The sequence below is a fragment of the Notolabrus celidotus genome, chromosome 10 (assembly GCF_009762535.1).
Source record: "Notolabrus celidotus isolate fNotCel1 chromosome 10, fNotCel1.pri, whole genome shotgun sequence".
Lineage (NCBI taxonomy): Eukaryota > Metazoa > Chordata > Actinopteri > Labriformes > Labridae > Notolabrus > Notolabrus celidotus.
This window is the reverse complement of record NC_048281.1, coordinates 8,984,721-8,998,877: the sequence shown is the minus strand read 5'-3', so window position 1 is coordinate 8,998,877 and position 14,157 is coordinate 8,984,721. Positions and strand designations below refer to the sequence as shown.

The following is a 14,157-nucleotide window of genomic DNA, read 5'->3' as shown; positions in this document are numbered from 1 at the left end:
CATCTGCATAACAATGAACATTTACTCCATGGTTGCAAACAATTTCAGGAGCATATACAAGGACACACCTGAATGTCTGTGCATGCTAATTAGCTGTAGCATCAACAGAACAATATTACAGTCCCGTACGCTCACCCTGAATGATAAACTCAGCCAGTTCATGTCCCTCAGCTAAACATAATTTTACCCAGACAGGAGTCCATGCAGCCTTCCCTTCTGAGTCACACTTCCGTTTTCTCTGCACAAAGGAGAATTCAAAATAAAATTGTGACTTGACTGCTCCTGTTTTCTTTCTTCAAAGAAGATGTCAACATCTTTCAGCAGCCGCGGCTCACAGGTGACAGCTCTGTGATGACGCCTTGATAAGGCTCTTATTGATGGATGACACATGAGGGGGTGGATGTTTGGAGATGTGGAGAGAGTGACTGACTGATTTAGACAAAAGTGCTTAGTTTGGTGGTGGTGTGTAGCAGTGTACGAGTACATGACATGTTGTATACAAGGCTAATAATGGGACAAAAGCTCCTTGTACATGTTTCCTAATGTTTCATCACACTTCCACCAACAACACATCATGCAGTGAAGTTTCAAGCATTGTGTACAGATGTAAGGCTGATTTCTGCTTTACACCACAACAGATCTTTAACCTGACTGTTTTGCATGTGGGACTCTATTGGAATACAGGGCCTCAATAGGAGAAGGTGCCTAATGTATCACACACGTTCCTTAATAAAAATAACTTCTGACCATTTCAGACATTCACATCCTGACTTTTTCACGAACCACCTTTTACAACTTAAAAGGGTAGTTTTGGTATTAGCATGGTGGGGGAGTGTGCATTGTGTGCAAGAGGAGGAGGAGGAGGAGGAGGAGGAGGAGATGCTGTCTTGCATTATGGTGACTGTTTCTGAGTTATTATCACTTCAACATGTACATGCACATTTCTGCAAGACAAACACAACAGTGGAAAATAATACAACAACAGCAAAAGTGAGCAGACTTAAAAGCAGAGAAACTCTGCGCAACATCTGCAACAGTGTGTGTGTGATATTTTACCAGTTTAATGTATGCAATTTTACTTGTGTGATATTCTGATATGTTGGTCCATGTTTATTTGGTCCAACTCCGGACATATCTCTTGATTATGCTGAACGGCACTTTAATGTGAAACTTAAATATGCTCTTGTGATGTATTGTTGTTTTAATTGTCATGCTATCATTTAGTTTTTCCACCTGTTATTTATCTTGATCATTTGTTATGACCTCTGTTTTGACCTGCCTGGGACTACGGGTGAAAATTATCCTTATGACTAACTCTGGCATATTTACACGGGTGCAACGCTGAAATGTTCCCTAATATGCACTGTCCCTTTAAATAAATGAATACATAATAAATAAACTTTATCGTCCTAACCATTCGATTACGCAAAACCTTCAAGATTTTCACCTGCTGATATCACACATCAACTCACCCTAACTCCGCGAGGACTGTTCATATTAAAGCATGTAAGAAATAGTCTGCTTTATGTGGAGGGTACAGATTTAGCTGCTGGTGTTCACATCTGCAACCCACCCAGACAATGACAGGACATTTTCAGGAGAGTAGTGTGGGTGTAAGAGGAGGTAAAATATGCTGGATCTGTTTGCATTGGATCACGTCATCACTTCTTACATTAACTTGAAGAAACAACCTAAAAAACTGTTCAGTAACAGAATCTTAATGACATTTTTTCAAACCTTACAACTCAAAGGGATATTACAGTATTTCTGAAGTGGGGTCGATTGAGTTACATGTCACCAGTAAGTGTAGCCACAGTGGATGCCGGTCAGCTCTGCCCCTTCAATGATAAACTGCAGAGTGAAAAAGCATGCAAGCTAGGCTATGGTTTTCTGCAAACAGGGTCAAGTCTGCCATTTAATTTAGATAAGTATGACAGACTCCTTTTTTTGAACTATTGGCGGACACAACATAAGATGTGCTTTTCTGTAGCGTGATCAGCTAAAGAAAGTTTGCCCGTGAGAAGTAAGTTAGCAAGCATCTTTATGATAGTGGGTGATGGTGCTCTCAAGAGATGCAGTCTTCATCTTGAAAAACTCCATCCAAAGGGGTCACCAGAATCATGACAACATGAAAACTACTCACAGTGACTTAAAAATCCTAATTAGACGACAAAATAAACACCCACTATGATGACCTTCTCTTGTATCATCACATAATCATGACAGCATTTATGGTAGTGTGAGGAACAGCAGTAGTAAAACCGTATTAAACCACTAATCACTGATCACACCCGTCAGCACTTCTACAACTCCTCAATAATTATGCAAGTGCACCAGTCTTGATAAATGCCCTTTACAACCCACACACAAGGTTCCTGAGCCATAAAAAAACAGAGAGATCTATGGAAACCTTTGACGCAGCAGTATACTACAGCAGAGAGCTCACATGATTATGATAAATTCATAAGACAACTGGAGACAGCACAGCAGCAGCAGGCCATTACTCTCCATAGATCCAGACTGTCACTCTGATGATGAACACATCTGCTCTGTCCATCTCAGGAGGAGACAGCACCTCTGAAACTCTGCTGTCTCCATCCCATCAGGCTCACCGAACTCATTATCAAACTCTGACACTGAGATGTTCCTGCAGCCATGAAATTATACAATGAAGCAGCAGGGAAGACACGGAGCGTGATATGCAACAAGCAATTTGGCCGGTACTGGCCACACAGGACAGCAAGGTTTTCTGGGGTGATAAATGAGAAGTATTACATTTTCTCTTAAGACTACTTGGCAGTGGCAACCATGAAAGATTCGAGTCTCATGCAGTGTCTTCAGCCTAACAAAGTCACAGCTGCCGGTCTCTTTTCTCACAAACCACAGGGAAGTGTAAAGAAATGGGCCTGTGGGTGCAGGAACACTCCGTGATCAGCACAGAAGTCTATTTTAACACATGATGTCCTTTTCCCCCTTGTATCTGTTTTATTATGCAGTTATTTTTTAAATGTGCAGCTGTCAGCATGGAAGTGCAACCCATTAAATGGAGGTGATGGAGGCTTATCACAGTGAGAGATTAGCTTGTGATTATTAAGTTCATTATTTAATGATTTGTGTCTATATCTTAGAGGGAAGAAAATTGCTGTGAAAAAACAGACATGTTCTTTCTGCTGATGTTGATCCCTGACAATCCTGTTTTCAAGCTCATAATTGCATTAATCTGCATTCATTTGAGGATTTATAATAGAGACTGAAGAAAAGAAAGGACTGTAACGAGATGCATGTTGTGATTTTTAAAGCCAATGTGAGAAACTGCTGTTTTGTGTCAACCTTGACCACCCCTGTGGACAAACAATACCTATTTTCTTGTTGCTGATTCCATCATGTACAAACACAAAGTCATATTCTGTAACAAAACAATCCTGCTGTGTTTTTTCACTGTTAAAAAATGCTCAGTGTTGATCTTTTCTTCAAAAAATGCACATAAAAGCACTGCCAGTTTGAATGTTATCAAATGTATTGTCTGACACTGACACATTGGCAGCAGAAACCAGCATCAAAATGAGCATACAATACTTTGTTGTGGTCTTGTATGCTCTTGTGGCTGAAACAGAGACACCAGTATTACTGCAATCTTTCTCAGTCAAACACTCTTCAGCTTCAACGTCTAAACTAAAAAGTGCTGCATTTGATTACTATTGGTTCTCTTTATTCTACAGGAGTTGTGAAGTGTTTATCTTTTTAACACTTATAATGAAGTGAGGACGGAGACGGTCTTCCCCGTGTAGTGTTTCACTTTATTGGTATCTTCAACTGTAAAGCAGGCTGTCTGCACATGCGCAGTCAAACAATAACTAAATCAGGCACACGCCACAGGAGTTACTTCATCCAGAACAGTTCCTGTTTCTGACCCTCTTTATATAGTATGTATAGCCAGTATCTGTTTGCATTACTCCTGCACCCTTTATTTATACAAATATAATAACTGCTGTAATACTTTTCATTTGGTCTTGTTTGGGATTGTGTCTATCTAGATCAGGCATGTCCAAAGTACGGCCCGGGGGCCAATCGCGGCCCAAGGTCCATTTATTTATGGCCCCAAGCTTCCATCTTAAAACATATTATTTATAGCAAAGAAATGAATCACATTCTGAATCATCAGCACTGGGAATTCTGCAAGATGGCAATAAAGAAGAAACACAAGAACTCTTAAAGTTGACAGGTTTTCAAAGTAATGTTTTTATCATGATGTGAAAATGTTTTTGATGAACACTAAAAGTTCAGAAGACACAAAAGAGGACACAAAACAACATCAAAATTATGAATTTGTGCAGAAAGGCCAAATTTGGCACATTAAAACTGTTCAAAATAATTATTTTGTTCTAAAAATGTTGTCTACTGGTCAGAAAAGTCTAAAAAACAACATGAAAAAGAAGTGTGATGAAATCCTGCCATCGAAAAATAATGAGAATATTTTTCCCACATTGCCTGACCCTAATGAAAAACATTTTCCTCCAGAAGACTATAAAGTTTGCCAATGTTTATGTAGCTTGTGGAGAACCGAGGACTCCCTAGTTACTGATTTATTGAGGAAAAAAAAAATTATTAAATAGAGTTCATATATAGCTTTTATGATTACTAAGTCTCAGTAGGAGCCACTGGCCCTGAGGTATTCTGACAGCATCAAATGTGGCCATCTTTGAAAAAAGTTTGGACACCCCTGATCTAGATGGATAGCAAGTATTCAAATTAGAGGACTTTGAACACTGACGTCTTCATGGTTTTACTGAATTTGATCGAAACCATAAACCTAAAATGACAGTATTCAACCAGGATGCTGCTTTATGACCTGAATCACGGAGAACTGTCTGTCTAAAGCTGTTCATTTTTCATGCTAATTAAAAACATTGCCAAATACTAATCTAAATACTTGTTTATCAACACAAATTTAGGCTTAAACAGCAGAATAAACTCTCAGGAGACCGAAGGGATGTCTTTAGGTTGGCATGCTGTGAACAGTCATATCCCTTACTTATGTGGGGAACAACAGTTTCACACATACGGGACCTGTATGCAGCAGACAGAGCAACCAAACTGGAACTCCTGAAAAGTGCAACTATTGTGACATTAACCAGGTATCACTGGACGTCCGTGAGTAACCAGAATTATCTTGGAATAACTGCACACCTTACTGGCAAATAATAGAGCATGCACTCCTGTCCTTAATAAATAAATAAATAAATAAATAGACCCTGTTTTTGAAAGAATGGGCCCTGAAGCTGTCTCCTATCTATGTGGTTTCAGACCCCATTGGTGCAGCAAGATCATACATTATATTAATTTGATTCCCAAATCAAAACACTGAAAATAATTGCTCTATAAACTGTTTTGAAAAGGAAACAATAGAATTTGAAACAAGCCTTTAGTATTAACCTCACATATCATAACAGGAGTATTGCTTTGTTGTGCTATCAATAGACACAATGACTGATATATTTATGTAGTCATGTCCGTACAAAGCAACTCCTGATTAGCCCCTTATCACAATCATTGAGCAATGTATTTCCCACTTAAAGAGTGAAAATGTTTCAATCACAGTCAGCTCGAGGGTTCATTTCAGATGTTTCAATGCTCAAAACAACAATAGAGGCAGAATTAGATCTGTTCCTCTGTAATCACAAACACTGCTAACAAATACCCCCCTGTATGCTGCAATGTTAATGAGACTGTGTGCACAGCCTGTTTCTATCTTTAGATCCACACCTTAGAGGCCACAGACCCTTATCTCCACTGCACAATTTGTTCTCATATCTCAAAGGCGAGTGGAGATTAAAACAAAGGACACAATGAGAGCGACTGATAGGCCTGATGTAGAGTTGCAGTACACTGATTGTGCTCTATCTTATGAAGGAACGCAGAAGCAATGAAATAAAATGAGAACATACAAAGATGTTTTCAAAGAGATCTTTACTTACTTTTCATTTTGTAAACACATAAAGACGCCATGGGTGCTTCAAAGCAACCAGAGTTTCTATATAGCATTACAAGCCTTTCAGTGACTGTCACTGTGAACACGATTCAGAGGGTTAATGAAGATTAGGAATTAAATAAATCATCTGGACTACATAAAAATATCTGAGCTGGGAAACAAATGTAAATCACAAATTGCTGAAAACAAGGTGCTGCTTATGTTTCAACATTTTGTGTTGGTTGTAAAAGACTTAAGAAAAGATGAATCACAAACAACTCTGCCCTCACATTACTGAATCTTGTGGATAAATATTAGCTGGAACTAAAATTCCATTTATTAACATTAGATTCTGACTGATCCTGTCAGCGTGTCTGTAGATTTTAATTATTAATGACATTACGGAGATGTGGTTTGCAGTGTCTCTGTCTCTGCTGAGATGCACTAATCCTCTCCAACTGGGGGTCATCCCATCCAAATCTGAGCGATCAATGCGTGAGTCAAAGTTGAGTCACAAGTCCTGAAAATCAGGACTTGAGTCAGATTTGAGTCTGAGTCTTTGACTTATACTATAACAGGGGTTTTTGTACTGTCTTTGTAGATTTTGTTAACTTCTGGTGCACCTCTTTTGGGCACTTGTATTTTTGTAGATGGTTATTTATTGAGTAAAACACCTCTAATGTTATCTGAGGTTTTGTATTGATTTTGTTGCAGAGCAGGTGAGCCTGTTTCAGCAAAAAATAAATTAAGGTAATTGTAAAAAATGAACGTTTAATGCTTGGTAGCTATCTAGTCCAAAATATGTCTTTACTTTAAAGCGAAATGTGAATTTCTGTGGCTGTCCAGTCAGTGTTGGTGGAAATGTAATCAAATGGAGCCATTATATAGTGTGTGCTGAAGTAGAATAGAGAAAGCCGAGTTCCCATGCCTGCAGAGATATACTGGCAATGCTTTTGTATACATGGCTGCATTTTACATGAGCAGCCAGAGCCTCTGTCTCGCTCCCCTGCATTCTTTGGCCGGAAATAGAAAATACTGTGTATTATTCATTGCAGTAATTTGAATTATATCTGTCTGAGAAAATCGACAAAGAAACGAGCTCTTCCTCCAATGAATCCAAATGTGCCCCCACAACTGAAAGAGCTGAAATAGTGAAAATGCAAAGTGCTGTTGCAACACGAGGCTGATCGTTCTGATAATCATGTGTGAGTGCAATCCTCCATCCCTTTGTCAACACTCTGCAGACACAATGTTAAATGGTGAAGCAAACCTGGAGCGGCTGGCCGAAGCACAAAGCCCAGTGTTTGTTTTGTGATATTGCCATTTCAGAGTGAGACATGCTGGGACTGTTGGGGGTTAGAGTGCTGCTCCTCAGCTGGGCCTCCATTGAGAATCCACATTGACAGTTTGCTAAACCCCATCTCTGAACTACAATTGTCCAGTCACAGCTAAGCAGCCATAATTCTGCATGGCAGTCTGTCAAGGATTTGGATTTCTGCACATGTCAGAGCAGTATGCATGGGGCTGCAGCAGAGAGATACTCTGCATCCAAATTCCTGGGAGGGTGGTGTCATTTTATCCTTTTTGCAAACCAAAAGAAAGAGCAGCGGAAGAGGAGGCTATGGATCAAACAGTGTTTGTCTGCTCTTCTGCTTGTTGTTGTTAATGTGCAGCCAATTAGCTACAGTAATGATCCAGTGTTAAATAATTAGTTAAATATGCTACACTGGGGTTAAAGAGAGGGTAATGAGAAGCCATGTTCAGGACAGACATCCACCCTGTCAAGACCAATATGCTGCTATCAAAAGTGTCTCTGTCCTGAATGTGTAAGTTGTATTTTCATGTTGAAAAATTTTATCATGTAGAACATATTTCATCACATACTGAGACAAAGGTGGAGTCGGACAGAAACGTGATCAAAATATAAAGAAGAGGCGTAAAGCTCCAGGCACTGAGTTTTGTCATGTGTCCATATTGATGATCAGTGGGATAAAACTGTAAGTAAACAAAACTTGATTTTTAACGTTGGTCCTCATACCATTAAGCTTCAGACCATGCTTCTCGGTTTTCCCAATCCACAGCTGTTTGGTATTCTATCATTAGGTGCTCTGATGGATCGATAAAACACCACCTACAGTTGTAGGATGGCAACACCTGATCTGACCATAGACTGTATGAAACATGGGGGTAGTCCAAGTGACATCACTCATTGGTTCCTGAGGAGGCAATATGAACCCAAATGATGATGGTTACAATAATGGAAATGCTTTAGGTCAGTCTAAACCGGCAAAGAGGTGGAGTTGAGGCCTTAAAGGGATACTTTTACTATGTTTTTTAAATTTTGAAGTATGGTTGTAAGTGGGATAGCGGTTGGTTCAGCACATTTGTTGAGAAAAACCAGCGGGAGAACTGGCACAAAAGCTAGGCTGTGAACCGCTGCAGATGGGGTCAACTTTACAAAGTAATTCAGCAAATTCTAAGGAACTACAATACAAAAATTAACGTCTATGTAAGTGCACACTCTACTTAGAATTTTTTCAGCTCTCTACTTTTCTGTCAGAAAGCCTATTCATTACTGAACCCGCCTGCAGATCAACAGGTACTTCATGCAAACCCACTCAAAAAATAACAACAGTATTCCTTTAAGCCTCTTGACAAACAGCTACAACATGCACACCTATAAGCCAACCCAGCAACACCCCTCATTATGCAAATTGATGAATAACTCTGAACCTTGATCATAAGGGATGATGCATAAAAGAATTAAAAAGGAACCTGTGAAATGTAACCATATTTGAACCTGGCAAACATGTATGTCTCCTGTATAAATGAGTACGGTAATAAAGGACCTAAAGGGGACGTTTTGGCTTTTGAAGCCAGCCTCAAGTGAACATTTGAGGAATTGCAATTTTTTGTACTCCCACATTGGCTTCATTTGATTTAACACTGGAGGTGACCACTTGAATAAGACAATATAAGACACAGAATGATGTTTTTAATGATGCTTGATGAAAAGGAAAATGTAAAATTGCTCATACATCAAAATGTGAGCTGTCGTTTGAAAGCATTGAGCAGGTGTCATTGTGCAATAAATGAAACTCAATGAAAAACATGTACTTTTCTTGCTCTGAAAAACTTCTTAGAACGTTTTCTAGGACTCAGATTCTTTGGAACTTGCACTTTAAAGCTCTTTCATTAATAAATCTTCTTGCAAAAATGCAGAACATTATCCAACCTTCTGGTGGATCATACTTTTGCTTTTCAGAACAAGCGGCGTGTTGTGCTCATGTCAAAACTTTCTTCAAGCACATTCCTTTTACATTTCAACAGACCTACACACCAGCTCTGTCCCTTCACTTTTAGCTATTCTGCCTCAAAGAGCTTCATTGTGAGCACTGAGCACCTGTTTTAATTGAAGAAGCTGCTTATTGTATTCAAAGTAAGCCGAAGAAAACAGAGAGTTGAGCAGCTTTCCATAAAAAGCAGTAACTACATGTAAAGTTCAAATTTTCAAGAAACTGTACGGTCCTGTAACTGCTGCACTAGTTTAGAAACAAGCTTCTGTAAAATAACCTTAATTTCACTGCAGTTAGCTTTTTACCTTGAACATAGGCCATAAAACAACACAGCACTTATACATTGTGCAACAGACTATTGGGAGATACCATAGACTGTATAAATAATGGACTTAGTTTCTGTGACATCACTCATCTGTTCCTGAGTGCTGTTTTGAAGCCAATCATCGGCGGGAAGCCATATTGGTAATGCTGAACTCAACCAAACTTAGTGTGACGTAAAGAGGCGGGGTTTGAGCCAGCTAAGTGTTCCTGCCTGTCAATCAAGTCAGTCATGTCCTTAAATGGGTAAAACTTTTAATCTTAATATCTTCTGAATAATGCTAGAAAAAAATTCAGCCCCGTCTGTGTGCCGATAGAGAAATGAGCTATGTAGACCAAAGCCGTTTTTTGAACCAGGCAGTAAACATTTTATTTCTGCTGCAAAGATCATCCTTTTTTTAATTGGTGTGTATGGGGTTTTCAGTGTTTTTGCAGCCAGCCTCAAGCGGATATGTATTGCAGTTTATAACACTTCCACATGGGCTACATATTTTGAGACTGGAGGTTGCCGCTTGGGAGACACGCTATCCGAGGCAGATCGGATCAATCTGTGTTCACATGAAGCATTTTCATTCTGATCAGGATGTTATTCTGCTCATAAGTGGTCCACATTAACGCAGTAGAGCCACACATGATCCTGAATCACCATAGACAAACAACCTGCAAGTCTCCAACTGGCATTTTGGCAGGTCTGGCACATACCAGATGTCCAGGCCAACAAAGTGTCACTGGCCCCCTCCCCTCCCCGAGCCCTTACAATAATCCACCCCCTGCATGTACTGCTGGAGGTCAAACTGAAAATAATCAAACCCAATCAAGATGGAAAGAGCTTGGTGGAAACAAGATTATAATAAAGGGCCGGAGAAGGTCAGAGAGAGCACAATAACATCTTTAGGCGGAGGCTGCAGGTGTTGTTTTTAGTGACCAAAAATAACACTGATAATGGCGTGAAGCAAACCCAGCTCGCTACAGCTGTAAGTGCATTAACTGTTTATTCTTTATCTTTAATTTATGAGTCCTAAACATTTTATTCAATAATATTTTTGGTTCCTTTAAGCATGTGCTTGTAAAATGTGTACTCTAAAGGCTGATGTTGTTGTCTGGTAACAAAGTGTTAGCAGTGTTAATTTTTCCCATCTCTGAAACTCAAACAAAGAAATATGGATTTAGATTGTATAGGAAAAGTTGGTTACTCCTGTTGCAGGCAGCGTGACCCTTGAGGCCGACCTCTGACCCGTGGAGTAAAGCTGGTGTGCATCTTAAATAATGTGATGTTCTGATACAATACAGACGTTATCCAAAGTAAATCAGCCGCTCGTCGAAACACAGGACCTGAAACTTGACATTTCTGGACAAACACAGGTCAGAGTGCGAGGTCTTGTTTCATAGTTATGTTTCTACACTTTAATACTTGCAAATGTATCATCCTTCTGGGTATGTTGTAGTTCGGGTTCCTGATTTATTTTCACAGATAAAGCTGTCTGTCTCGTATTTTTTAAACTCGTACCCTTGTGCTGGATCGATGTTTGCTTTAACTCACAAACTCTGAACGGACAGATAAAATATCTCCATGCTGGTCACATTTCCATTTTTAGTTCATGAACTGTAAACTCTCTGCAGCAGCAGCCCCGAGCTCGACACCAGTGTCGGGATATGCAACCAGAATATTAAGAGGTCCTCACCTGCTTGACATCGTATCCCAGAAGAACAAAGTTCAGATCTGGAGAAACTGCAAACTTTGAGGCCTTAAAAGTTGCCTGTGGGAAGAAATTGAGATGTAGTGAGCTTATTTTTTAACATTTCTTACCCAGAAGCATTCTCAAAAACTAACATCAGAGTGAAAAGTTACAGTGAAACTTGAGTCCACATTAGCAGGTCAGAACACCTTCCCAGGGCAAAGCAGATTTCCATGGTAACAATGAGGCATGATGTTGAAGCAGACAATAAAACCTTAGCTCATGTTGTCAACCGCAGTTAGCTGATGAGAATGAAGGAAAACGAGATCTACTTGTTGTGCAATATTCTTTTTAATGCCTCTTTAAACCTGAAGTGAGTTGATGGCGCTGTCATTAAGGGGCTTAAGGACTCAACAGAGTGAGTTAACTTTTGCTCGTGTTTGAGACAGTTGAAGAATCTGGTACTTACAAACGTTGTGTTTTTCAGCAGGACCTCTGTCTCATTGTTGTGGATGTTAGCCATCAGGACGTCTCCATCCCAGTTGCGAAAGATGATTTCGTCATCTAAGACAAAAACAGACCTTGTGTGTCATCTTAATGATTTTACTTCAAAGGTTTTGGTGATATTTTTTTGTTAGGTTTTAAAGACTTTCTTGCTAATCATCACACTTGATTCTGACTGATCGAATATTTATGATTTTACTTTTTCCTGTTTACAATGTGGCAAAAATATTACTTTCCCGTAGTTCGATAAACAACATTGAGGATATGTTTAAAGTTACTCTTAATTTATTTGGAGAGCACAAAACTCTATGTTCATGTTTACTGGCTGACCATTCACCCGCAAAGAAGAGAGTAGGATGCACACTGTAGAAACTAGAGAGAGGGATGCTGAGTGAAAGAGACGTCAACCAAATTGAAGAAAACAGACCCAAAGCAAACACAAAACACAACAGAGTATGGGCTTTGGAAGAGTTACAGGACTGGTTGAGTGAGAAGAAAAAGGCACTTTATACATGTGCTGCTGCTATTTTCTGTGTGTTAAAAATGCCAATGGAAAAGTGCTAACGTAATGATGATGTTATCGTGGATGAAAATGTTAAGTTTGATGTGATTTTGACCCATGAGTAGGTTAACTATTTTTCTAGCTGAAATTAAATTAATTTGATATCAGTAAAATCACATATAAATCAATACTTGTGTTAATGTGTTTGACTCCTCCCTTCTTGTTGGGGTGTCATTGCCTCACCCTGTCGAGATTCTATTTCCACCACCTGCTCGCTATTCATTATCCCTTACGCAGAAACCTAAAAAAGTAACAACAAATAAACCAGACGATTAGAAGTAGAAAGTGCACCAAATATGAGGCTTCAGGAATGTTTGAATATGTTTTAAACACAAACAAATGCCATGGCTGCAACCAAGATTAAACCACCTATGATATTCTTAATCTTTAAGTCTTCTACCAGATCGTTGTTGCATTTTTAAATACCAGAAAATATGTACAAGAGAAAAGTTCATTAAAAATACTATTATTTAAAGGAATAATTTATCTCTAGTAACTAAAATCTACAGGGATGTGTGTCTTTAGTGTAGAAGGTCTATTCGGTTTTTGTATTTGTTTTTTCTCTGTTAATGATTTTAAGAGCTTTTACGAACTTAAACTGACCGTTATTTACTGATATTTTGTTTTAAAGCAAGATATAAAAACTGCTATTATTTGTACTGAACTGGCTTTTATGTTTGACCAATTAATATAGTCTTACTTATTGACCAATCAGCATGCACTTAAGTCACTAAAGTCTCTCTTATGCTGGAAGAGTACCTAATCTGAAGCAGGAACTAAAAAGGTTCCTCTAAATGTGATTCTAGAAACTAAATAGTTCATAATTCCTGCAGTGTGGAATCAATAAAAAGGGGGAGGGTTCCTTCAGTTCCTAGAACTATGAAAAATGTACTGCAGTCCAAAAAAATCTTCAGTCCTCCAGGCTAGAGCAACAAAAAGGAATTTGTCTGTTGATCATTTCGACAGGCTCCATCATGGATGCTGGGGAAAGGTTAAAACTTACAAACTACTCATTAAACAAGAAGTAAGGCACTGATTAGGAAAAGGATAGATGACAAAAGTTCCCCTGAGAACAGCATTTGACAAGAGAGAAGAAGCTAACACAAAAACAAAACAGCAACAACAAAGACTAATCTATGAGGATCTGTCAAGACAACTGAGCTCAATGAGAGCACACTTCAACTTCCAACAAAAGATGCACTGACAGGAGAGCCTGGAATAACTCAAGTCTAATCCCAAAGCAACACTATAGTCCAGAGAGGCCTGGATTCTATTAATGCATCTGACAGGTGAAAATCATTTCAAGGTCCCATCTCATGTAAATGTCAGCCATTAAGCTCTAAGGCATCAATCTCAGGGAAAAAGGGCCATGGACTAGATTACACTCCAAACACTTTTAGGCATAATGACAGGAAAATAAATTTGAGAGAGAGATTGATTGTTTGTGTATAACAGGAAAAAATCCTCAGAAGAGCTCTCTCACCCACAGCACAGCAACCCAGAGTCTTCTTTAATATTTTATATGCAGTGCATGTATCAAATCAATGGTGATATAAAAGATTTTACAGAAAAAGTAATTGGAAATGGGGCACTGTCCTCCTGAGTTGACAACAGTTCCATCAGTAAAGGCTCGGAGGATAAAGGTGACAAGCAATCTCAGCTGTGATTAAAAGTGTCCCAGTTATCCAATGACTCACCACTGTTTCATAAAGGCCAAGAAATTAAAGGCAATCCCCTGTTTAGCCAAGTATTGACACTGTTACCCACTGATAAATTACACATCTCCAGCTCTTGAACTTAATATTGAGATGTGTGGAGAGAAACAAGTCC

General features: G+C 39.0%; 1 protein-coding gene across 2 annotated transcripts in view; it reads right to left on the bottom strand.

Annotated features, from left to right (window-relative positions):
• Window positions 1-14,157, bottom strand: part of LOC117820450 (inactive dipeptidyl peptidase 10-like) — a 139,070-nt gene that overhangs the window by 32,111 nt on the left and 92,802 nt on the right. Inside the window, exons 2-4 of one of the 2 annotated variants that reach the window (XM_034694225.1) lie at window positions 12,511-12,568; window positions 11,731-11,825; window positions 11,268-11,342 (exon numbers count right to left, since the gene is read on the bottom strand). In XM_034694225.1, the coding sequence (XP_034550116.1) occupies window positions 11,268-11,342; window positions 11,731-11,825; window positions 12,511-12,550 (210 nt within the window). In that variant the 5' untranslated portion in view covers window positions 12,551-12,568. The remainder of the gene's footprint in view (window positions 1-11,267; window positions 11,343-11,730; window positions 11,826-12,510; window positions 12,569-14,157) is intronic. The other variant, XM_034694224.1, reaches the window with a different exon arrangement.